The sequence below is a fragment of the Stenella coeruleoalba genome (genome assembly GCF_951394435.1).
Source record: "Stenella coeruleoalba genome assembly, chromosome: 11".
NCBI lineage: Eukaryota > Metazoa > Chordata > Mammalia > Artiodactyla > Delphinidae > Stenella > Stenella coeruleoalba.
In genome coordinates, this window is record NC_137157.1 from 18977609 (window position 1) to 19004494 (window position 26886).

A 26886-nucleotide genomic window follows, 5' to 3' on the forward strand; every position below is an offset into this window, starting at 1 on the left:
AAAAACTTTTTTCTACTGTAAAATCAAAAGCTTTTTTTCTTGCCAAAACATTGACGACTAGCTCAAGAGGATTTCAGGCTCTGTACCTGAAAATAGTATGTTAATAGGCAGAGATGCTTTACAATGAGACAAGACCCACCTCTTCGCATAGGCCATTGAAACATTTTCCAAAAGACACCTCCGAGGCCATCCTAGGAGACCTCCTCTCTTCCTGCTCGTGTCCTCCTGTGGCTGTAACCAAGACAAGGAAGTCCATCCTGGGCTTCTGCCTTGGCCAAGGGTGCGCAGCGATGCACAGGGTCTCTGGTCACTGGGGGCGCGTACTTGGAATTCCTCCTCAGAATAACCCTATCTGCCTTCCTTCCTCTTCCACCTCCCAAGTGAGCTGCTGCCCTGATGACAACGGACTTCTCTTGCTTTTCCGGCCACCTGCTCCCAACAGGGGCCACAGGCCTTCAGGGCAAAGGGCCTGCTGAATCGTGGGTCAGGCTCTGCCTCTGCTCAGAGCAGGTAGAGGCCAGGCCAGCTGGGGCCCTGGGGTAGGAAATCAAAGCATCTGACAGGCAGGCAGGCAGCCCCCTGGGGAGGCAGGGAGGATGCACAGAGATCAGCTGAAGGGCTGGCAGCCTGAACGGGAGGCTCCGAAATAGGATGTGGAAGAACAGTTAGGAGCCCAGACTCCGGAACCAGGATACACGCTTGGTGTGACTTTGGGCAAATTACTGATCACCACAGTCTATCACTGTATCAGATGGGAGTACGAGTCTCTGCCTCACAGGATTAATGAAATAACACCAGTGGAGCATTGAGAACAGCACTGAGCATGTTTAAGGGCTTAACAGAAGTTCTCTATTCTTAGCATTATCATCCTTGTTATTATAAATTATGATCTGAGCACGGGAGCCATGAAAAGCCAGCCTGTACACAGCTACGTTTTCGGAGATTCTGGGAACTAGAAAATAACCTCACAGGTCAGGCGGCCCAACAGACTCCTTAATTTTTCATCATAAAAAATGGAGGCCGTGACTTGCCTTAAGGCACAGAGTGAATTCTGTGCAGCTGTGGGCAAGCGGATGTCTAACACTGCTCTGTACCTGGCACCGTGCTTGGAGCTGGAAGGAGAGAGAGTCAGCACGGCCCGTCCCTCGTGAGCTCACAGGCTGGCGAGGATGACAGGACAGCCAGGTGAATACAGAAGAGGGGCGGGCGCTGTGATGGAGACACTGCTGGTGGAATTGGGCCTCTTCTCCACTTTTGACTCTGAGGACCCAGCAAGTGTGAAAGTGAAGAAGCCAACGTTCTGACACAGAGGCACCACGTCATCATCGTTGGGCTCGTCAGAGGTGGAACGTGGCACAGGTTTGATTCCCTGGTGGGGCTCAAAATGGCAGGGCGTTGATGTTTAACGTTGGATTGGTACTTTACCTAGTGAGGAAAAAAACTGCTCAGACTAACCCTTTAAAACAACATGTGTTTCTCGACCCTTATTGCTTTGGATGGTTGTGCACTCTATCCCATATTGGCTGCCACTCCCTGACACGGTTTCCTGACCTTCATGTCCACGTAACGGACCGGCTGATCTCCACGCAGTGATGCTGAAACAGCCCAGTTTTGCACCTGCTGAGAGACACGGGCCCTTTGGGTGTCCGGGGTTGTTTTTGTGAACTGGAATCTGGGCCCAGAAACAGACCTTTTTAGGGGAAGCAACCATCCCTTTGCAGAGTTGTTCTTTCCGTCGAACTCCGCGGGAGGATGATTAGAAGAAGAAAGGCATCATCATAGATCCGAACCTTTGATTCTTTCACTTGACAAAATGCCCTTTCTATTGAGGGGCTCAGATCTCAGGGGCGAGTCTGACAGCAGGTTGAAGGGGAGAGATCTGAACCCCTCAAATCAATTAGGCTAAACCACTTTCCATTCTAGTTTTCAAACCGTTCAAAAGGCCGTGTGGGCGCTAGAAAATGAAAGTTTTCAGTTTCTTAATTGCTAAAGTTCCCCACCCAAAACAGCTTAAGGGAAGGCTAATTACGGTGACATGTTAAAGAAACCCCAACCTTCTAAAATGCCTCCTAGAGAAGCTGATGGGAGTTTAATAGGATTTTAATCCAGAGAGTCTTTTGAATACTTGAGGTCTATTCTCCGGCTACCCTCTCTCCTGATGACCTCAAATCCTTCTTCAACCCAACATGAAAGAGCATTAATATCTTCCATCGATCAATCTACTAATCCTTTTACATTTCCCTTTGAGTCTTCTGCATGACATTACATTGAGCGGGGGGAATGGAAAATTCCTACATGGAGGCAGATTGCAGCCAGGAGCAGCAGATGGACAAAATGACTTGGCTAGACAGAGGTGTAGGATCATCACCTTTTGAGAAATTTATCCGTTTGGCGTTATTTTCCAAGAGCAGTTGGCCATTGAGTAGATTTCGTTCATGCTGTGGTGGTGATTGTAAGGGTCTTGCTGTGGCAACAAAGGGAGTCCAGACTGCCAGGACAACTGCGATTTTCTGTGGGGAGTAGAAAGGCTATTTATGTATTTATTCATCTCTCTATCTACTACCTATATCTAGCCTAGGGGCTTTTACGATTTTTATTTGTCTTCTTATTTGGATTAATTCCTGAAGCAATGATTTAAGTGGAGAAGACGAAGATTTAATTGTGAGACGACAAAGTAACATCATTATATTTATTCCTTCCCTCATATATGCCCCTCTCCCCTCCCAGCCCTCTTGAGTTTTTCCCTCTTCTGCTTCAACATTGCTGCCGTGAAAGGCAGTGCCACGATAAGGCTGCAGTTTCAGATCCATCGTGGGAGGAGGAAGGATAGGGTTCCTCGGAGGAGTCTGAAAAGCCCCTGGGATTTTGGGCAAAATGGCACATGTGCACCTGCATGCATATGTTTTAGGAGAGAAGATTCTCAATAGGGTCATTGTTCCCAAAGAGTTGAGACCCTGTAGAGAGAAGCTGCTTAGGGCAGGAGGGGGTCCAGATGGTCGGGGTTTTTCCGCATTTCCGTCACCTGTGCCTGCTTTTCCTCTCTCTCTCCCTCTGCTCCTCTGTTCTGTTTCCATCATCTTTCCTTTGTCCCGCTCCTCACTTCCAAACCACCTCCCATGCATTTCACTCAGCCCCAAGTGTGCCTCAGGGCTGTAGATGCTCGTGGCCCCGGGCCTGCAGGAGACGGAGGGTCGGCATGTTTGCAAAGACACACAGGAATGATTGACAGCCTTTTCCAGTCTACCGGGCTGCTTCCTGCCTGTGTTGATGCTGCCGGAAGTCCTCTGGCAGCTGAGGATGGGACTTTCGTTTCCACTCTGCCTCATCGGGACAAGCAGACTCGCAGCTGAGAGGATAAGCCCATTGAGGGGAAGGTGGCATCAGCCCTGCAACTGGAAGCCGGTCCAGGGCTTGCGGCTTCGCAATCTGTCAGAGGCAGCTCTGTTCGCTGGCAAGGGAAGATCCCGAGTAAATGCTGTGTTTGTAGCCAGTCTGTTTGCCAGGTCGCAGGGCTTCAAGCTGAGGAAGATCATAAGGTTGTAAGCAGGCTTTCATTCTAACAGGAATTCCTTATTTGCCTGCCAAATCCAAACGATTTTCCCCTTCGGTTGTCTCATGGAAGCTTTGCCACAGTCAACTCAGATAGCTAGGGCAACAGATAACATGCTTCTCATTCTCAACATTAGGAAGCGAGACAGCGGTACACTTGAACCGTGGTGTGGAGTTTGGAGTCTTCGCTTTTCCAGCTCAGTTCCAGGGCTGTAGCTGTTTTGGCCAAGTTACTCGCCCTCTGTAGGCCTAGCTTTTCTCGTCTGTAAGATGAAGATATCTGTGAGCCAGTGCGGCTGAGGGGATTCTGTGATACACTTTGCATAATGTGCCTGGCATGAAGGATCCATGCAAAATGGCCAGTAAACTTGTCCCTGAGTCTTTTCTAAGGATACCCGGGAATCTTACGGTTGAGGCAAAGCCAGAATCCCCAAACTCCCGATCTTTGGTAAAGAAAGGCCACCATGATGTGCTTTTTGGATTGTGAAAATTACAAAGAATTAGACTGAGAACCCCTTTTCTGTCTGTGACAGGTGTGTTCCCTCGACTGAAGGGGTAATAAAGGAATAGGAAATGATTTTAACTGAATGTCAAGTTGCCATTCATGCTGGATTGAGGGAGTATCATAGCAAGTCAAAAAGAGCAATTAGTTTAGAGTCGAGAGGCAGGATTTGAATTCCTGTTCTGTAAACTGCCAGCTAGGTTTGAATCCCATCTGACTCCCTAGCAGCTGGGAGACCTCTTTACCTCTCCTTCCTCATCTGTGAAATAGACCTAAGACCCACTTGGCCACTTTCTGGGGCTCATGGGGTCTTCGTGCAAGACACTCTGCGTGTTAGGGTGTTTGATGGATTGAGTTGAACTTGCTTGAGTTGAACAGGCCCTTGATATTGTTCCTCCTTAAGCCTCAATAAGGGGCGAGCTTTATGATCTATAACCTCAGCTTAATGTCAGACTATTTGCCACCACCGGCTCCATCGGATGGACACACTGACCAGGCTAATAACACAGAGGGAGTTGGTGGTCGTCACCCCCTCACTGGGGCCAGCCTCACCTCGCAGCCGGGGAGATAACTTCCTCTTTGGGATGATGTGAGGGGCCCTGGGAATGGCTGACTTCCTGTGAGCATGGTTTGGACGCTTGACATTATCCACTTGGCCGTGTGTTATATCGGAAACAGCCCTGGTCTAGGAAGCAGCTTCACATTCAGATTTCCTGCTTTTTCCCTCCCTCCTTCCCTTTGCCCCCCTCCCTTTTTTCCTTCTCTTCTTCCTTACCACCCTGACAACATCCGTTACCAAAAGCAGTAACCTCTTTCTTGTTTTCATCCTCTTTGAAATATTTGTAGCCTTTGACGCCGTTTTCCCCCTAGAATTCTCTTTTTCCTTAGTATTTTATGAATGACTTGGCTCTTACTTATTAAAATCCTGACGATTGGGGTTTTCTTCCTTTTTCTCCTACTATTCCTTCTCAAAAACCAGAGTCTGCTTTACCACCTTCTTCTCTTTCATTCCCATTTATGCCCTAATTCGGTTGATCATTCATTCATGCAACGCATATTTATCGAGCGTCCATTCGGTGGCAGCCACACGGAGGGATGCAGTACGGAAAACAGCACACGTGGTGCCTTGACTCACATGTCTTATGGTGTAGGAGGTAGTTGCTGTTTGGCCATGTCTATGCAGGGACAGGGAAGTGGGCGTGTGTCAGGAGCATCTAGGAGATACACTGAAGTCATTCTTGGGCATGGTGGGGAGAGGGGGAGCAGGGCCAAGGAGGGGCTCCTGGAGGGGGACAGACATATGGAAAAGGCTTTAGATGCATTCTGTTTGATCCAATGGAGGTTGTCTGTAACTCCAGCTGTAAGTAGCCAGTAGTCAGATCTCAGGGCAACGTGAGCGCTCAGAAAACAGAATTCAGTATTTGGGAATATGGTGGACAACCTGCCAATAGGCACGTTTATAAGATAAGTGACATCTTAAAAAGGCTATGAGGAGGATAGCTCCAGGTTAGCTTGGTGATTGGAATAAATGCCCTTTTCTTTATTCATTATTTCCCTTGTATCTTTCACTCATTCCATCCATTTATTCATTTCCACTCCATTTCACTCTTTACTTCCTGCTAGGTTCCTTTTATTCATCTGGTTCTCATTCTCATTTTGACATGTGGACGGAGAGATCAAAGGCTTTGCCTGGGCTGTCAGTGATAAAAGTGGGCCCTGCCCTACCACGCCTCGGCTCCATCCAGGAGGCAGGGACCAGCTTGGCTCCGTCGGCCAGCGTTTGGGTCACCTGTTCTCGCCAAGACCTTCCTGAAGGGCGTTCCTTCTTCAAAAAAGAAAATAGAAGCTCCTTAAAAGAGAAAACTAACCCCCTCAGACGTCTTAATCTGTTGTGATCAGCACAGCAAAGGCTTCTCTGCCCAGCTGGAGGCCATCGGAGGCTTCAGAGGGGACATCCAGGAGCCTGGGAAGAAGGGGTGCAAAACACCCTTCTATTTTGGGCCTAGGAAGCCGAGGATTTATGGCTCTCCCTGAGACAGCCTGGAGACAGAAGTCTGGGGCAAGCCTGGGTGCCTTGTTGGCGACACCCTGGGGCTGGTGGAGGGAGGGGGTTAGATAGGACCCAGGCTGCACCTTGAACTGCTATAAATTTAATGGGCCAGTTCTGACCCGCTGGCCGGGAAGCAGGCTCCAGCCAGGCCTGGGGGCTGCGGAAGGCTTTTGCTCCGGAGCACCCCTGAGCCAGCCGCCCCTCGGCGCCCAGGCTGAGCGGTTGACCCCGACTTAATGAGACCGCGACGTGGGTGTCCAGGGCCAGCTCTCCCTCTGGCTGCTTCCCTTGGAGTCAAATCAATATTTATTAATGATCCGCACCCCGCCCCCACCCCGGATGTTTCTTTCCTCACAGAGGGCCTCTGTTGCACCAGCCTGCCCAAGCCATTCATTAACTGCGGAGCCCCGCAGCCCGCCAGCCCGTGGAGGGGCTCACAGGGGCCAGCCCACCGCGGATGTATTTGCAAAGGTCATTAATGAGCTAATCTGATTTAACTTTTCAAAACAGAGGCCTGGGTCTCTGGGGTCAGTCTGGATTCCCGGCTTTGTGAGTGAGACTGGGTGGGAGGGGAAGGGCCTGTGAGTGTCACTGAAGAAGAGAAAGGAAATGTGAAGGTGTCTTTGAGGAACCGAGGACTTAGGTATTAAATAGTTACCTCCCCTAAAGCCAGGGGGGCTCGGGATGGAAGGTGGTGAGGACCCGAGGCTGTCCTAGGGATTTTCTTCAAGCCCCTCTAAATTCCTGTGTTAGTTTGTCATCTCCTTCCCCTCTCCAGGCAGGAGAACAGAAATCTAAAGTCAAGGGCCGCTCACCTGCACCTTATTCTAAACCAGCCTAGCACAGCTCAGCGCACAAGTTCAGCGCACAAGCTACAGAGTTCGGATTCCCGCCCAGCCGGTGCTGTGATCTTGAACAAGTCGTTTCATCTCTCTGAGCCTCAGTTTGCTCATCAGTAAAGCGGAAATAATCGTGTCTACCCCCCTAGGGTTACTCTGAGAATTGAAACAGACAATGGAAGTAAAGGGCTTAGCGCAGCATCTGATGTATGGGAAGCTCACAAAAAATGTAACTTTAAAGGAAAAATAGGTAACTGTAACTTTGGGGCTGGGGAAATGAGAAGAGCCCAGGTGTCGAGGATGGAGACACAGGTATGAGCTCTGCCCCTGCCACCAGTGGCCTGCGGAACCTTACTTAACCAGACAAGTGTCCCTGGGACTTTTTTTTGAGAGGTTCAAGTGTAATGATGCCACAGGTCTACCTACTGGGTGTCAGTGGCTTCTCATCCTAACCGAAGAGTAGGTGAGCGCGTGGCTGCCGCACCTGTTTCACGGATGAGAAGCCAGAAACTCAGAAATCAAGGAACTTTCTCTGTGGGAGGGATGGGTAGGAAAGCTGAAACTTGAACGCAGACCTACCGGCTTCCAGTCGGTTCTCTGCAGTCTCCTGCCTTTAGCACTTGCCGTCCGCACCCTGTTTTGCTTCCCAGCCGTGCTCAGCTGGGCCTCTTCCCCAGGCAGTGAGCCATGGCAGGACCTTGGTCCCCCCTGACCCCCCAACACCCAGAACTTGCCTCTCCTGGGTCTCATTTCCTTAAGCCCTGCTCGTCCCTGCTCCCCAGGCTGACAGCTGGTGAACTACTTCTCTTAATCGTCAAGCCCAGCCTGGGTCCTCTTTTCTACTGCAGAGGCTGTACCCAACGGCGGCCTCCGGGAGACAACACCTTAACCTCACATGAGGTCTGGGGAGGGGATGGGGGAACCGATCCAAAGGTAGGACTGGGCTGCTGCCTGGAGAAAGTGTGTAGCAGGCCCATCCCTCCTTATTACCTGGCTTTCTCTAATGATAATAATGATCACGATAGTGATAATAATACCAAATACTCGTAATGTGAGTATCTGTGCCAAGCACTGTCCTAGTCGTAGCTCATTTAATCCTCACACACTCGGAAGTACATCCTCTTATTATAGCCGTTTTACAGATAGGAACCTGGGGAACAAAGGGGTCAAGTAATTTGCACAAAGTCTCAACGTCTCAAAGTAGCCCAGGTGAGATTTGGACCCAGGCAGTCTGGCTCCAGAGTCTGTGTGACTATAGCCACAAAGCTTTGCCACTTCTCTAGCCTGCTCTGTTCTGGGCCTTTTCTGGATGATCATGGGGCCCAGAAGCCACTGAAGGCCCCTGGACTTGGGTGAGCACCCCATGGCCTCGCAGTGCCCCCTCCCCTGGGGGTCCCTGACAGTCTCCCTGACTAGGTCCTGGGACTTGCTAAGCTGCTTCGACCTTTGCCTTCTCTTTGTCAAGACTTGAGTCCTTTGAGTCTTTGCAGCCCTCTCAAGTTCTCTGATATTTTTTTCCACCAAGAGGTCTGAACCAAGCCATGTGGCCCAACTACAAAGTGTTTTCCCTTTGGAGGAGAGAAGAAAAAAAAAGGTCAGCCAAAGCTGAAAATATGCTGCTCTGCTGCCCTCTGGCGTTCAGTTGGGAGCCGGCCAGCTTGGTTCACCCAGCTGTGAACCAAGGCGGGGTCAACAAAGCTTCTCTCCGGAGTAGAGCCCTGTTTCTTGGGTGAGAGAAAGGGAAATGGTGGGGGCCATGCATTCTGGATGCTGAAGAAATGCAGTGGCTCTGCTTCCAGAAACAAGCGAGGCCGACACATTAATTGACTGGAAGTATCAATATATTTTCATGTGTCCCCTGGCCAGCCTCAGCCCTCCATAGTTGGAATATGAAACCCAAAAGGGACTGCAGCGGCTAGTGAATCCCCCAGCTCGAATTTTATACAGGGGGAAACTGAGGCCCAAGATCAGGAATCCTGGTAACATCAGAGCCAGATTGAAAAGGAGCTTGTAACTCCAGTCTCCCTTCTTTCCTCCTCTTCCCCTCCTCCTTTTTCTTCTTCATCATCATCATTAAACTTTTTCCCATCCTAATTGTAAACACCGATTGAGCACTTACTGTGTGGGCCGGTCACTCTGCTAAGATGTGTCCCATTTCCTATAGCATTTAATGCATGCAATGATGGCAATAATAGGGAATGACAGTTTTAATCCATTTTGTGGCTAAAGAAACTAAGGCTCTGAGCGATAAAATGCTCGCTCAGTTACACAACAGAGTAAGTGGTTGACTTCCTGGCCTTGCGGAAAGACTTTCTACTCTGCTCCCTGCACTATATTAACGGCAGAGTAAAAAGAAAAAAAAAAAAATCCCTGGAGCTTGCAGCTGAATAATACTAGTACAGACGTACCTCTTCTGTTGTGCTTTGCTTTACTGTGCTTCACAGATTCTGTGTTTCTTACAAATGGAAGGTTTGTGGCCGCCCTGTGTCAAGCAAGTCTATTGGTGCTATTTTCCCAACAGCACTGGCTCACTTCCTGCCTCTGCGTCCCGATTTGGTAACTCGCACAATAGTTCACACTTTTTCATGATTATATTTGTTAGGGTGTTCGGAGATCAGTGATCTTTGCTATCACTACTATGACTCACTGAAGGCTCAGATGATGCTTAGCATTTTTTAGCAAGAATGTATTTTTTATTTAATGTATATACATTGTCTTTTCATACATAATACTGTTGTACACTTAATAGACTACAGTATAATGTAAACATAACTCTTATATGTACTGGGAAACCGCAAAATTCGCGTGACTCACTTTATGGTGCTATTCTCTTTACTGCGGTGGTCTGGAACCGAACCCACAGTATTTCCAACATGAGTCTGTATTTACTATGTACCAGACACTGTTCTCAACAAATCACACATATTAACTCTTTTAAACTTATGTTGTTTCTATAAGTATACTTTATTATCCCCACTTTACTTACGGGAAGACTGAGGCACAAAGAGGAATAATTTGTCCTGGATGCCACAGAGGGTAAATATAGAGACAGCATTCAAGCCTAGGCTGTGTGGCTCTGTTATCCAGGCCCTTAACCATGACCAGTCTGTGTCTCCCTGAGGCAAATAGGGAACCAGATCTGGGGCAGATCTAGGAACAGACTCTGGCTATTACAGTCCCCTTGAGCCATGGCAAGGTCGTGTCATGTCTCTAGGACCCTCACCCTGGGGTCTGGAACCACAGGATGTTATATAAAATAGTATCCCCATCTCCTTGCACTGCTTTGTTCTTCTTCAGGAACTTCCCGGCATTGTTATATATTTAAATTTATTTATTGTTTATTCCTTGTCACCCTCACTAGAATATAAGCACCACAGGCATGAAGACTCCACTGTATTCACCTCTCAACGTCCAGTGCCTGGTAGTAGGGGATGCTCAGTACATAATCATGGAAACGCCTTTGGCAGGGCTAACGGCCACCCCGCCCCCCCCAAGTCAGAAAGGGGTGCAGCAGGAAAGGGCTGGGGGCAGCTGTTACTGCCAGAATTATGGATAATTTTTAGGCAAAAGAGAGACTATGAACGAGTGGGGATGGGCTGCCTTGGAAGTGAGGTAACAGGGCGACAACATGCTAGAGAACCAGGAAGGGTCTTGGAGGAAATCCCGAGTCCTGGCTGACTGCGATAGGATGTCCTTCCTCAAGCCCTTCCAAACTCGGGTAAGGAATAGACCCCATTTTCAGTGCTGACAACAGAGGTCCATTGTGCAAGGGAAGGCACTGGATTCAAGGAGAAAGAGAAGCTTGAGGAGAATTCAGGTGACAAAGTGGGAAGTCAGGTCCCATGCTAAGTGAGCAGAACATGGTGCGGAGTCATCCCAGACTCCAAAGTCTAGCCTTTGGGACCGCAGAGGTCCATGAAGAGACTTCCCTCCCTGTTCCTCAGTTTCCTCTTCTGTAAAATGGGGATAATAATAACTCCTACCTCATGGGCCTGTTAGGAGAATTGGGTGAGGTACGGTATGCAAAGTGTTTAGGACGGTGCCTAGCACGCAGCAAGAGCTATATAAACATTAGCTGGAATTACTACGTCTGTTCCCATTATTACTATCATAGGGAGCTCACCTTGAGAAGTGGGCTGGTTTTAGGGGCATGGAAGCCTTCAGGTGGGAAACTGTAAACACAATCGGGCCGTCAGGCTCCAGCCCTCACAACCACTGTGCGCCCCACCCCCATACCTGGCAGGACAGATTTTGCGATCCAGAACTGAGACCACAGAGTCATCCAAGCCCGAGTTCCAATCCTGAATCCACTGTTTCCTAGCAGTGTGTGTATTTGGGTTTGTCACTTAGCCTCTCTGTATCTCAGTTTTCTCATTTATAATATGAGCAGACCAGCAGTACCCACCAATAGTACAAATACTAAGTAAAGTATTTAGAATGATACTCAGTGTTAGTTTTTATTACTAACATAGGAATTAGAAAGCTTAGCATCTCAGATCTATGGAAACGAGGCTCTAAATGGACCGTCATTACTGCTATTCAGATAAGCATCTTCTTTTGGTGGAATGCAGCTGATTCCCGTCTGATGCCGTTGTTATTATAGACCATGGAAGACAGTTCCCCACTCTGGCCACTAGATGGCAGGCATGTTCTTTCCTGCCCCACCCGAGCAGGGCCAGAATCAGAAATAACGTGCAAGAGATGGAAAGCTACCTTTTTGTGGGCCACTCGGCTGCACCCTTTGCCTGCATTCTCATTTACACCCCGCAACAATCCCCAGATTAAAGGAGATATTTCACCAAAAATGCTAAGCATAGAGGCTGGCACGTGGTAAGGTCTCAAAAAATGTTTGGGATGCTTTCTATTGCTGTTGCTGCTATTCTCCGTTTCACGGAGTTGGGACTGAGACACAGAGAAGATGAATAGGCAGCTGGGGCCGAGATTCTAAGCCAGACCTAACTGGCTGTAGGTTCAGCATCTTTTCCCCTAAACTTTCCTCCCTCCTTTCCCTCCATGCACCTAGAACTACAGTGCACTCCTGCCTGGTTCCTGACTGCTTGGAACTTACAGTTCAAAATGTCCTCGTCTGTTCATTCTTAGGATGACTCCACTCCCAGTGTGTCTTCTTTCTTGAAGGCCACATACATTTAGGAGCTACCACCTGCGCTTCGCCCTGGGGTCCCTCTGCAGGACCCAGTCACTGTGGGTCACACAACGCAGACCCCATCTTCTCTCCCACTATGCTGCTGCTTCAGAACAAGCCCACAGATTTTTAGGTGCTGCAAGGCATCGTCAAACTGCCGGACTGCATTCATTCTATGTCACCGGTGGCTTTCAAATTGGCTTTGGCATCAAACGGTTTTGCTGGGGTCCCTGGGGGCCCTTTTGGGAGGGAGACTCATGATAGGAAGATGGGGTCAAGAGAAGAGAGCTCACGGGCTCATCTGTGCTTACAGTAGAACAGCTCTGTTTTACCTAATTTATATTCCGGAATATGCCTGAAACACATATTACATGAAATATTCTGCTGCTACAGTAAACCTTCAAAAACCACTCCACTATGCCACGATAGGTGGAAAGGAGACGAATTTTGAGATAATTCAGAGAAAATTTCCAGGAAAGAGAGTATGTTTAGGAATGTGTTTTCAAATTAGTTTCCAAGGTGCTAAGTGAAATAAGTCAGACAGAAAAAAAAAGTTAAATACCGCATGGTATCACATCTAGGTGGAATCTTCAAAAAGAAAAAAAGTAAACTCATAGAAACAGAAAGTAGATAACTGGTTGCCAGGGGCTTCAGGGTCGGGAAATAGGGAGAGGTTGGTAAAAGGGTACAAACTTTCAGCTATAAGATGACTAAGGTCTGAGGATCTAACGTAAAACATAATGACTATAGTCGATAACACTGTATTGCAGCAATGAAATTTGCAAAGAGAGTAGAATCCTCCCCCCACAAAAGATAAATATATGAGGTGATGCATGTGAATGGGGAGAATCCTTTCACCACGTATATGTCTATCAAATCCCCATGGTATATGCTTAAAATACCTTAAATTTTTGTTGATTATACTTCAGTAAAGTTGAATAAGCAAATAAGTAAATAAAATTAGTTTCCAAGGAAAATAAGATTTGACTTTCATGGGTTAGCTGGGACCCCACTTGCCACCACCGTGGACTTTAATTGGAGCTGGTCCCAAGCTTCTGATCTCGGTGAGGGCTTTGGCCGCGTCCTGCCAATCTGCTGCTCAGGACTTTGCCCTTTCTGTGTTGCAGTGCCCTGGTTCCCAAGAACCATTCAAGAGCTCGACAGATTTGCCAATCAGATTCTCAGCTATGGAGCGGAACTGGATGCAGACCACCCCGTGAGTCCATGGCCCCTCTGATGAGATTCTGTTAGTACCTCCCCTGCCGCACCGGACTCCCCGCCCTTCCTTTGGAGCCATGTGTCTTTGTTTGCTTGTACCACAAACATTTATTGAGTGCCTACTTAGACATCTTCAGCAACATCGTTGTCATGGTTACTATTGTTGAAGCAAATACAGATCATTATCTACATCCAGAAACTATTGTTTATGTATCATATATGTAAGTGATGTGTACACACACACACACACACAAGCACACACACATATGTAAACTATCTTTATTTCTGACTTGGTCCCACTCCAGAGGTTTAAATCAAGCGTCCGGGAAACACTGAACTACTAACAACTCTGCCAGGTACAGTGGAGCTGTAGGGAGTGGTGACACTGGATTTCAAAGCCTGAGAACAAGATGCTAGTCCAACAAGGAACTGGGAGGCTTTAGGAGCTGAGGGTACAGCATATGCAAAGGCTCAGCGTTCTGAAAGTATCCGGAATATTTGGGGAATGGCTGGCTGGCGTGTTAGGTGTGAGCGTTTGAGAGTGTCAGATTATGAGCCTGGGCGGTGGGTTGTGGTCAGAACTTAAAAGATCTGATGTATCTGACAGAGAACTCGGACTGTGTTCCGTGTCCTTTAATATTTCTAAGTGAAGGACCAGGGTCAGGGATCTTAATCATTCCCCTTTTCTAGGGCGGAGGGTTCCAGGGAGGAGCAGCCCGTGGGTGAGAAATGCCACCATCATGTTGATGGTCTTTTATTCTCTGCCCAGGCAAATGGTCCCTCAATCTTTAAATGACGTGGAAGCTGTTTTCCTTCACAAAAGCGATGGTTACTGTAACTTCCTGGGAGCCTCTGCATTTCATCAGGACTCTGTTTTCTTCTTCCATTTATGTGGTCTTTACAGTTGAGCAGGTCGTGAACTTGCTCTTCACAAGGGCTCTTTTCAGTAAGCAAAACAGACGTTCCCATTTTACAGACAGATTCATTAAGGCCCAACATGAGTAAATAACTTTTCTAAGGTCCCATGCTGAACTTTGGATCCTTTGACTCTTACCTCAGTGCTCACGGTGCCTGAGGACAAACGTCTAGCCAGTGACAGAACTTCAGGCCTCTTCACAGAGACAAAGAGCAAGCTATTTCGGGGGTAGGCTGGCCTTTTAAAACATGAACAGTTGTTGTTCCAATTCAAATCGTAAACCCCTTAGCGTGGACTCGAAAATACAGAAAAGCATGAGGAAGGGAATGAAGATCATCCGTAATCTCTTTTTTAATCTTATTTATTTTTTATTTCTCTTTTTTCTCTTGGTACTATTCTGCATTTTTTTACACTGACAAAGTGTTTTATAAACAGAAGCAAAGGTGAATTCCCCCCCTGCTCCTAGGCTTCAGAACAGAAAAAACAAAAATCACCTATTACACTGTCCAAAAATAATCGATATTTTATTTATTTAGACAGACATGAACATATATGTGTTAAATGCAGTGCCACAACTTACTAACCAGCCCCCAACAGCGAGCTCGTAGGAGGTTTGCAGTCTTTCACTGTTACGATAATTTGGCAGTGAATCTTCCTGCCTGTGTGTGTGAACTCCCAGAGCTTCTTTGATTCTTACTTGTGAAGTTACTTAATCTAAGGATAGAAATTGGATTTCAGGCTCCCCACCTTTATTTAATTAATTAATTAATTTATTTATTTATTATTGGAGTATAATTGCTTTACAATGGTGTCTTAGTTTCTGCTTTATAACAAAGTGAATCAGTTATACATATACATATGTTCCCATATCTCTTCCCTCTTGCGTCTCCCTCCCTCCCACCCTCCCTATCCCACCCCTCTAGGTGGTCACAAAGCACAGAGCTGATCTCCCTGTGCTATGCGGCGGCTTCCCACTAGCTATCTGTTTTACGTTTGGTAGTGTATATATGTCCATGCCACTGTCTCGCTTTGTCACAGCTTACCCTTCCGCCTCCTCGTGTCCTCAAGTCCATTCTCTAGTAGGTCTGTGTCTTTATTCCCGTCTTACCCCTAGGTTCTTCATGACATTTTTTTTTCTTAAATTCCATATATATGTGTTAGCATACGGTATTTGTCTTTCTCTTTCTGACTTACTTCACTCTGTATGACAGACTCTAGGTCTATCCACCTTATTACAAATAGCTCAATTTTGTTTCTTTTTATGGCTGAGTAATATTCCATTGTATATATGTGCCACATCTTCTTTATCCATTCATCCGATGATGGGCACTTAGGCTGTTTCCATCTCCGCGCTATTGTAAATAGAGCTGCAATGAACATTTTGGTACATGACTCTTTTTGAATTATGGTTTTCTCAGGGTATATGCCCAGTAGTGGGATTGCTGGGTCATATGGTAGTTCTATTTGTAGTTTTTTAAGGAACCTCCATACTGTTCTCCACAGTGGCTGTATCAATTTACATTCCCACCAACAGTGCAAGAGGGTTCCCTTTTCTCCACACCCTCTCCAGCATTTATTGTTTGTAGATTTTTTGATGATGGCCATTCTGACTGGTGTGAGATGATATCTCATTGTAGTTTTGATTTGCATTTCTCTAATAATTAATGATGTTGAGCATTCTTCCATGTGTTTGTTGGCAGTCTGCCTGTCTTCGTTGGAGAAATGTCTATTTAGGTCTTCTGCCCATTTTTGGATTGGGTTGTTTGTTTTTTTGATATTGAGCTGCATGAGCTGCTTGTAAATTTTGGAGATAAACCCTTTGTCAGTTGCTTCATTTGCAAATATTTTCTCCCATTCTGAGGGCTGTCTTTTGGTCTTGTTTATGGTTTCCTTTGCTGTGCAAAAGCTTTGAAGTGTCATTAGGTCCCATTTGTTTATTTTTGTTTTTATTTCCATTTCTCTAGGAGGTGGGTCAAAAAGGATCTTGCTGTGATTTATGTCATAGAGTGTTCTGCCTATGTTTTCCTCTAAGAGTTTGATAGTTTCCTCTCCCTGCAAAAACTAGAGGTGAAGTCAGAGCATTTGGATGCCGGTCCCATCTTCCTGGGTAGGATGCAACCCAGTCCCATGGGGCCCTGGGGATGGCCAATGTCATACAAGGAGAAGCTTTACATCCCCTTTGACGAGTCAGTGTCGGGCCGTTCTGCCCTGGGAGCAAAACATCTCCAAAAATACTGTTTCTAAGAAAAGCTGGCCACCCTTGACCCCGTACCTGATATGGGCCCTGTCGGGCGTTTTCTCCTCTTCCCCAGCTGCCTCCTCCTTCCCTGTCTCATGTCCCATCTGTTGGCCACGTGCCTGGCTCACAGGGAACAGTGGGGGAAGAGGCCAGTCCTCAGATATGGCCTGTTCCCTCTCTTTATCCTCTTGTCTCCTCAGAGGCAGTCAGGGCTGGACTTAAAACTCCTCTGGAATTCATTGTCTTTACAGATCCAGCCCATGTCTTTGGGTCCCTGGGCTCTCCATGTCATGCATTTTATCATAAAACTATAATTTATCAGGTACACAGTCCCCCTGACGAGGAGGCCAGGCTCTCTCTGTTCCTTCCTGTGGCTTCTCATCAGATCCCGGGAACTCACAGGCCAATGTCAAGAGTAAACCCTCCAGGGTGCTTCCCTGCAGCCTCTGGGCCTCACAGGGCCTGGCCCCACCATGAGGAGTGGCTGGGGTGTCCTCCCCGAAAGAACCCTCCGTTCCTTGTGGTCCCCCGGTGTTCAGGATGACCTCCCCCTGACCCCCTGCCCTGGCCGCGTGCGCTGACATTGGACCCAGCAACTCACTTCAGGGCCTCCAAAACAGCCACTTGGAGAAACGAGACCAAGGAAGATTGTTCCTGAAAGGCAGGGTAAAGGGCATTTGCCTTTCAGCTCGCCAGTGAAGCGGGACCGTGAAATGGGGTAGCTGACCTTCTTTCTTCTGCCAGCAGTCTCCCACCTTCTCTCCTTCCCTTCTTCCTTCCACAAACATTTATTAAGCGAATGACATTCACAGCTAGCATTTCTTACACGTGGACTGTATGTCAGGCACTGTGCTAAATGTTTTACCCACATTTTCAAAATTTAAATGTTAGAACCATCCTGGGAGGATTGTATTTTCTCATTTTCAGAGGAGAAATCTCAGATGAAGAGGGCTGTGTGGCCTCACGTGTATGTGAACTGTGTCCCAAGCCGCGTAGAGGAAAGGGGGTGGAAATGATTCATAAGACATGGTGTCTGCCCTCCAGGGGCCTTCAGTCTCGGGGTAGAGCAGGGAGGGGTGCCCACTCTTCCCAAGGGATGCCGGAGGGGACTGGGATACAGCTTGGCAGGCGGAATTCAAGTGGGTCTGTGGGATTCCCATTTCTAAAACGGACTCTCCTTTCTCTGACCACCTCCCAGCCTCTGTGCTCCTGTTCATGTCATTTCCTTTCTCTGGGACACTTTTCCCTATCCTCTCACTTCTTTCCCTGCTGGCAAACCTCTCTTCATCTTTTAAGGCCCAACTCATATATCTAGGTTTCCGTAAAGCCTTCCCCCTACTTCTTTCCCCAGGCCAAGCTTTTCACACTGATGCTGCAGAACTGTGTGCACTGTGTTTTATACTTTGAACACAGAGCATCAGATCAAAATAAACTCACTACCTCATAGGACTTCTACAAGGGTCATGAGCATGATTCTCAAATTGCAGTCTTTGAAAAGAAATTCATGATCAAAGGGAGAAAGGCTGTATCCTAGAACCTCATTTTAAGCATTTACAAGTCCCATTAGAGGCTTTGGAAAATCCTGTAAAAATGACACCCATTCAACCAATGCCCCTTAAGTTTATTTACCCATGGAACCCCTTTTTCATGGAATACTATGCAATATTATCTTAAATGGTAAGTGTTCCATGGAACACAGCTTGGGTGATATTTGGTTAAATCATAACACACAAAGTACATGATTAAACACCAGGTTTAATGAGTCAGACAGCATACGGTATCAGTTCTAAGTTCACTATCAGTTCTAACGTTCAGTCCAGTTGGGGGACTGGAATGGTTAGGGAGGACTTTGGGAAAGAGGGAGATCTGAGGTGAGCCCTCTAGTAACAAGGTCAATAGGGCCAACTGTTTATCAAACAACCCCCAAATCTCTATGGATTTACCCAATAAAAGTTCATTTCCAGTGTTGGTCAATAGGGAAACTGCTTCATGCAGTCTTGACAGAGACCAAGTCTCCTTCCATCTAATGGAAGAACCCTCATCTGGGTCCTGGAAGCTGTCTCCATTCTCCCAGGCATGGGAGAAGAAAGTAAAAATTATGCCTGGGAGGTTTTTATGATCCAGGATTCAAGGTGACTCACTTAGCTTCACTCGAATTCCACCGACTGCAGCTCAGTCACAGGGCTGCTACTTCCTGCAAAGGAGGCTGGGAACAGTGGTTTAGCAATGTTCTCTGAAAGTAAGGGGGCTCAGATATTGGGGAGCACAAGGAACCTCTGCCACACAGACCCAAACCCCAGAGCTCCCTCCTCCAGTTTCCCTGGCACCTGCTGAAGATCTGCACAAGGGGAGGCTTTCTGGTGGAGAAAATATTAGCTAATACAACTGCTTTTCTGTGTCTCTTTCTACTTCTTGATCTAAATCTCTCAAACTGCTTTTCAATCTTTCAAGGCGTGGATATTGACTTTCCCTACTCTCCAGAAAGCCTCGCTCATCCCCAAGAGCAGGTCTTTCCAGTACGTCTCTCCTTCCCTCTTCCTTTGCCCATCCATCCTTCTCCACCCGAGAGCCCTGTCAAAGTCTGTTCTAAGGATTAGTCAGCTAGCTGAGTCATCAAAGACTTCCTTTAAAAAAAAATTATTTATTTGGCTGCGCTGAGTCTTAGCTGTGGCACAAGGGCTCTTAGTTGAGGCATGCATGCGGGATCTAGTTCCCTGACCAGGTATCAAACCCAGGCCCCCTGCATGGGGAGCATGGAGTCTTAACCGCTGGACCAGTGGGGAAGTCCCTCATCAAAGACTTCTTGCACTTCTACTAAGCTGCTCTGTCAAAAGCATAATTTTTAAAGAGATACAGGTAGATAGTGAACATCTGTCTAAAATCCATTGACCTGGTTAGTAAGGGAAACAAGATGACAAGGATGGTGCAAAGGAAGATACAAGAGACCAAAGCATATATATGGTCATTGAAAAGTAGGACGCCAGATGAGACTGAAAAGGTGAATACACATGACTAACGTCCTATAAAACAATAAGCCATCACCATGAGTGTTTTCTACTGGAAAGAAGTCATTTGCAACTTGATCATAAAATAAATGTTTTGCAACTTACCAATCTTCTAAAAGTCAACATCTAACTTTGAAGAGTTTGGGCCTTACTAAGTAGTCAGTTGCACATCAAACAAATCTACCTGCCCCTAGAGCATACAGTGAGCTTGTTAGCCAGTGATCTAACAGGACTTTGAAAAGGCACACAGTAATTTTTTTTGCCTAAGTTTTGCGTAATTTTTCTTAACAGCTCCTACTCAGGAGTATGCTAAGTACGCTTTGCCCTGAAAATCCAGTGATAAGTAAGATAAACAGATTCCTGAGTTTAGTAATTATTAACAAATATAATGATCGAAAGGAGAAGCACTCAATTTGCCGAGGGAACTTATTGTAGAGGGAAACTAATAAACTTCAGGACAATCAAGGTAGGTTCCTAAAAGCTGAAACCAAGTTGGAAAGACCAAGTAGTAGCTTGTTAGTCTGAGAGAGTGTGAAAGAGTGTTCCAATCACAGGGAACAGCATGTGTGAAGGCCTTAACATGGGAAAAAGCATAGTGTGTTCAAAGAATTCAAATAAGACTGATTTGGATAAATTTGGAGACGTAGTATACAGGCAATTGTAGTTGGAAACATAGGCAGGGCCAAATCACGTACAACCTTGTGCACAATGTTAAGGATTTTGGACTTTATCCTAAAAGTGGTAAGAAGCCATTGAAAGTTTGTAGAGCAGAGAGAGACCCTACCAGGTTGGTATGTTGTAAGTCTCCTTGGGCTGAAGTGAGGGAGGGGGTTATGAGGAACAGACAAAGAAAGGCCACTTGGAAAGTATTTGTAGTAGTCCAGGAGAGAAATGATGGGGGCCTGAATCAAAGTGTAGCAGTGAGGGCTTCCCTGGTGGCGCAGTGGTTGAGAGTCCACCTGCCGATGCAAGGGACACGGGTTCATGCCCCGGTCCGGGAAGATCCCACATGCCGCGGAGCGGCTGGGCCTGTGAGCCATGGCCACTGAGCCTGCGCGTCCGGAGCCTGTGCTCTGCAACGGGAGAGGCTGCGACGGTGAGAGGCCTGCGTGCCGCAAAAAAAATAAAAATTAAAAAAAAAAGTGTAGCAGTGAGATTAAAGTAAAAAGGATAAACTCAAGATATTTGAAAGGAAAAATGGACAAAAATTATCAAATGTGAAGAGGAGAGAGGTAAAACAATTCCCAGATTACTGACTTGGGAAGTCAGGTATCAGAATCTTTTCCAGGACAGTCTTCTTGGCCTTATTGGTGGTGACCGTGGCCAGCCATGCAGAGTGGGCAAGAGGAGGGGTTGTGGTCAGCGCCGTCCTTGTCTATTGACTTGCAAGTCTTTGGTGAGTGTCTATGGCGTGGCGATGGCAGGTACTTAAAAAATACGACTTAGAACTTCTTGTCTCCTGTGTACCATCCTTCCTCCAGTCGGTGTGGGACTGATAGAATGCAGAAAGACTCTCACTATTGCCCTAGATGCAAAATAAATCGCAAGGTAAGAATTCGGCAGGTGCTCTTTTAAAAGCCCAGGGATGGGTGACGGGACTGAGTGAGCCATTCCAGAGTACATCCTTTTCATATTCTGAGCCAGACTTCTCAGCTTGTGGATTTCCCACCATTGTGCACAAATGCATCATTTTTTCACTGTCTCCTTTGTACTTGGAATTTTACATGATACCCTGCTTACATTACCTAATCTAATCCACCCGACACTGCGAGGTAACTACCGTTACTAGTTTCATTTTACTGATGAAGAAACTAGGGCTCTGAGAGGTGAACTAACCATCAGGCCATGCTCCTAGGGATTGAATGAGTGAGTAATCCAACCCAGCGTGTTCAACTTCAGTAGTCTAAAGATGGCATTTCTGAGGTTTAATCTCCACCATGATATCAAGAAATGATAAAGATCTCAGTCTAGAAGAATACTCACTCGGAAGACTTTTCCATATGGTTACTGTCTCCCCAAAATCCCCGCTGAAGCAAAAGCACAGACTTCGACACCACAAGTAACACAAATGCTGAGATTAAGGAAAGTGATTGCATGTGGACCGCAGGTGATGTTACCACTTCGCACCCTGTAGAATTCTCTCCCCTTTCTCCCATCCATTTCTCCTCTCTTCCCCCTCTCCCTCCCCACTCCTTCACCAACAATATATTTTCCTGTCAAACATACTTGGTTACATGCAGTGCGGCCAAAATTGCTGCTATTAGCTTATTTGAGACAGGGTGATTAGTCATCACCAACTGTAGCTTAATTCAGAGTGTATTCCACATGTCTGCGGAGGCCCGTGGTCACCTGGCAGCCCAGAGGATGCAAGACCCAGTCCCTGAGAGACGGACCCCAGACTTTCGCTGCTAACTGAGAGAGCAAAAGTCTGTGCCGCCTAGTTGGCAGGGTCCCTTCGCAGGCTGATAATGAACTTCTTAGAAACTTGAGCTGGCAAAGGACCACGGTTAGAAACCTCCCCATATGGAAAATCTTTGTATTATATTATATTTGGATGTGTTGATATAGCTCAATGTATGAATCTGCTGTCACCTCCCATAATAATCTGAGATGGATTTTTAATATTATTTTACTTTTCTTCTAATTATAAAAGGAGTAGGGATAAATTAGGAGGTTGGGATTAACATCTACACACTACTATATATTGAATAGATAACCAACAAGGACCTACTGGATAGCACAGGGAACTATAATCAATACTTCGTCATAACCTATAAGGGAAAAGACTGAAAAAGATATATATGTATATGTATGTATAATAACCACTGTGCTATATACCTGAAACTAACATGATATTATAAATCAATTATACTTCAAATAAATAAAGTGAAACAATAAAATAAACTCAAACTGTAAAAAGGAAAAAGAAATCCACACTCACAGTAGAAAAATTCAAAAGCCTAAACAGTACAGAAGAATAAAACAGTTCCCATTTTCATACCTTTTGTTGGATTTGGTTGTATTTATTCCATCATTTCATTTTTATGCTATTTATATAATCCCTCTGACACAGTTGATACCTACTGGATATATAATTTTATATTAAGCTTTTTTTTTTCACTGATGGAAAAGTCTTTAAACTGCCTAGACAAAGTACATTGAAGATTAAAGATAAATGGGAAGAGAAATTGCAATGGGCATCCCATTCTGGAGACAGTATAATGAAGTGGAAATCCACTGGGTAAGGGAATTTTTCGCTTGTCTCCCTGGTTACCCGTCTCAGCCCTCAAACCTCAACTTACCACCTGGCTAGGACCAGAAAACCCAAGTGGAGGTGCAGGTTCTGCAGTTTAGGGACCCTGGGCAATTGGCTCTACGGGCTTCACTTTCTTCATGTCTAGATCAAAATACAAATATAGATATTCTCCAAGGCACCTCACAAGCGCAAAAGTCTATGCTTTGTACTTAGGGGCTAGAGAAGGCCATGACTGTTAAATAAGACTTGTAGGTGAGGATGACTGTAAAGGTCAAGCATTAATGATTGACAAACATTAACGTTATATTCTGAGTCCTAAGTATGGAGATGTGTTCTTCATTTAGCCCAGTAGACAGGTTCCTAAAAGGGTGTGTGAGAGCTGCTTGGAAATCAAAGGATAGTGCCCAATCTTCTTACTATATCATCCCACAGCAACTTACCTTCACCCAGTAGAACTGGGCCCAGCACAGTTTTAAGTTTTCAGATTCCTAAGCTTTTCTGTTTATTCAAAACCATTCAGTGCTTAAGAGAAAACACTCTAGTTATACTTTGTAATGACCATGTCCTGGAATCTTTTCTAAATTGAATAATCACTTAATTTATCTGGGATTTGGTTTTAGAACAAAAAAACGAAACAGTATGGTAATTTTACTTTACTTTTCCAGTGTGAAACGTTTACATTTCTCTGTTTCTCAAAATATATCCTGGGAAACAAAATAGGGAACTCCTTTCTTCCCTCCCTCCCTCCCTTTGTTTATTCCTCCCTCCCCCTTATTCTTTTCTTCCTTTCCTCTTTCAGCAAGTGTTTGTAGTTCTTTCTGTGTGCCAGACTCTATGCCATGGATTGTCAGGTGAAATTACATTATATACATGAACCCCTGGGTTTTTGGAATTATTGGTCGAGCTGGATTTTAAAAAAACAAAAAAATAACCAACCAACCAATCAAACAAACAAAAAAAAACAATATCTGAAAGTCAGGGAGTATTTATGCTTTAAAAAAAGTCTTTACATATTACTCTCCGCGACATTAGCCTTTGTTTTTGATTCACTAATGTCTTGGTTTGGAGGGATGGTGGGACAGAGAAATTTCAAGCTAAAGTGATGGACGGCATGGTTTATTGGTAAATGCTTGGAGGGAACAAAGCAAAGTTCTACAGTGGTGACACCAGTGTCTTGTCTTACTAAAACTCAGATCACAATCAATTTTGGGGGGAAAATGACCTTTTTTCTAGATTTATTGAAATATAATTGACACAACATCGTGTAAGCTTGATGCTGATTTAATACATGTATATATTGTGAAATGATTACCATAATGAGGTCAGTTAACAACTCTATCACTTCTCATAATTACTGTTCTTTTCCTGTGGTGAAAACATTTAAGATTTACTCTCTTAGCAATTTTCAAGTATATAAGACACTATTGTTAACTATAATTGTCGTGCTGTACATTAGATCCAGAACTTATTCATCTTGTAACTGGAGGTTTGACCCCTTAACCAACATCTGTCCCTGTTTATCCCACTCTCCATCCTCTGGCAACCACCAATCTACTCTCTGTCTATGAATTTGGCTTTTTTGGATTCCACGTATAAGTGAGATCATACAGTATTTGTCTTTCTCTGTCTGACTTATTTCACTTAGTAAAATGTCCTCAAGTTCCATCCGTGTTGTCAGAAGGTTTCCCTTCTTTCTTATGGATGAATAATATCCCATTATTTGTATATACCACGTTTTCTTTATCCATTTATCTGTCAGTGAACACTTAGGTTGTTTATTATGTCTTGACTATTTGAATGAGGCTTCAATAACATAGAGGTGCAGATATCTCTCCAAGGAAGTGATTTTATTTCCTTTGGATATATACCTAGAAGTGATATTGCCGGATCATATGGTAGTTCTATTTTCAATTTTTTGAGGAACCTCCATATTGTTTCCCAAAGTAGCTGTACCAGTTTACATACCCACCAATAGTGCACAAAGGTTTCCTTTTCTCCACATTCTTGCCAACACTTATCTCTCGTCTTTTCGATAATAGGTATTCTAACAAGTATGAGATGATAGCTCATTGTGATTTTGATTTGCATTTTACTGATGATTAGTGATGTTGAGCATCTTTTCATGTACCTGTTGGCCATTTGTATGTCTCCTCTGCCTATTTCTAAATCAGATTATTTGATTTTTTTTCTATTGAGTTGTATGAGTTCCTTATATACTTTGGATATTAACTCCTTATCTGGTATGGTTTGCAAATATTTTCTCCCATTTTATAGGTTGCTTTTCATTTTGTTAGTTGTTTCTTTTGTTGTGCAGAAACTTTTTTGTTTGATGTAGTCCCACTTATTTACTTTTGTTTTTGTTGCTGTGCTTTTGGTGTCATATCCAAAAATTCATTCCCTAGACCAATGTCAAGGAGCAATCGAGAGAAAGAAGAACAAAGCTGGAGGAATCACATGTCCTGATTTCAAACTATGTTACAAAGCTATAGTAATCAAAACAGCATGGTACTGGCATAAAAGCAAACAGACTAATAGAACAGGATCAAGAGCCTAGATATGAACTCATGCACATACAGTCAACTAATATTTGACAAGGGAGCCAAGAATACTCAATGGAGAAAAGAATAGTCTCTTCAGTAAATGATGTTGGGAAAACTGGATATTAACATGCAAAAGAATGAAATTAGACCCCTATCTTACACCACTCACAAAAAATGAATTTGAAATGCATTAAAGACTTAAATGTAAGACCTGAAACAATAAAACTCTAAGAAGAAAATATAAGGAAAATGTCCTTTTAACCAATTGGGATCGTGTCCATCTCAGGGATGTGACCTCCCCCCACACCCCCAACACTGAAAGACACACTTGGCCTCTTTTCACTCAGAAGTGTGGTGCTTGCCAATTGCTGAGGAAAGGCTGCCTGCAGGTCAGCCTCAGAGGAGAAATTATTATCATCCTTTCTATGTACTGAGGCAGAATCTCAGTGAGTTGAGCCCCTGCCAAGTTGTAAAGGTTGACATTTACTGAAGTGAAGTGAAAAGAGCAAGAACTGGGTGATTCAAATCCTGGCTTCAACTTCACCGGACTGCACTTCTCTGAGCCAGTGTGTATTCTGGAAAGAAAGGGATAATCATACTGGTCTACCTTACACATTTGTTGTGAGAGTTATAAATAAAATAAGTTCGTAGCACGCGTAGACTAGTACATAATAGACACTCGATAAATGGCATTTTTTTCTAAATTGCAATAGCAGTAAGCATGTACTTGTTTGTCTCTCAAGAAGTCAGGAGGCAGTGCTAGACACATGCCATTGGTCAGGAATTTAGCAGCTATTGTATATCTTCTTCATAGACACTCATCCTAATAACTCTGCCGAGTTTAGCAAGTTTACAAGTTAGAATGCTGTAGATCAGATATCTTTAAAACCTGGACACTGTTTGCACTTTGGAATCCCAAGGCAGAGGCTCACACTGAGTTGAAAGCATTGCTAGTAATGCGTCACTCACGATATTTAGTGGGAGAGCTTACCCTCAGTTTAACTGAGACTTTATTTTCAGAGTATAATCAGGGGAAGGAGAGATGCACTCTCAGAGCTCAAGGACCCCCACTCAAAACATGCATAGATATGCCAGGTCTCTCCCACGAAAGCCTGGAGAAATCAAGTATCTCCTTTCTTCCTAGGGCTTTAAAGATCCTGTGTACCGAGCAAGACGGAAGGAATTTGCTGACATTGCCTACAACTATCGACAGTAAGTCTGCTCTTCAGGGTGGGAGGTGGAGCAGGGGGTGGGGGGCGTGCCGGCCTCTCCCTCGCCCAAAGGGAAACTACCGGTGTAGAGAATCTCCCCTGTGTGTGTATGTATGTGTGTGTGTGTGTGTGTGTGTGTGTGTGTGTGTGTGTGTTTAAACCCTCCCTTGAATAACACACATTTTAAAAAATGGACCGCAACACAAAACAAAATTACCCTCTGTGCCAGGGCCCAGCTCTCTCCCAGGCTTTGTTGTGTAATTACGCAGGGATGTCTGAAGTAATTATAAAAGGCCTCAGTCCTGAGTAAAATAGCCTCTGGTATTCTCCACATTGAACGGGAAGCTGGCAAAAGAGAATCTTTTACATTCAAGAGGGAGTTGGCTGCTTTACTGAAATGGTGAAGCATTGGAGGTTT

At 45.3% G+C, this 26886-nt stretch overlaps 1 protein-coding gene across 1 annotated transcript in view; it reads left to right on the top strand.

Moving 5' to 3' along the window:
- PAH (phenylalanine hydroxylase) overlaps window positions 1-26886 on the top strand; it is a gene marked incomplete at its 5' end in the record, with an annotated part of 71021 nt that overhangs the window by 23461 nt on the left and 20674 nt on the right. Inside the window, 2 exons of the mRNA XM_079937744.1 lie at window positions 13211-13299; window positions 26402-26469. Of these exons, the coding sequence (XP_079793870.1) occupies window positions 13211-13299; window positions 26402-26469 (157 nt within the window). The remainder of the gene's footprint in view (window positions 1-13210; window positions 13300-26401; window positions 26470-26886) is intronic.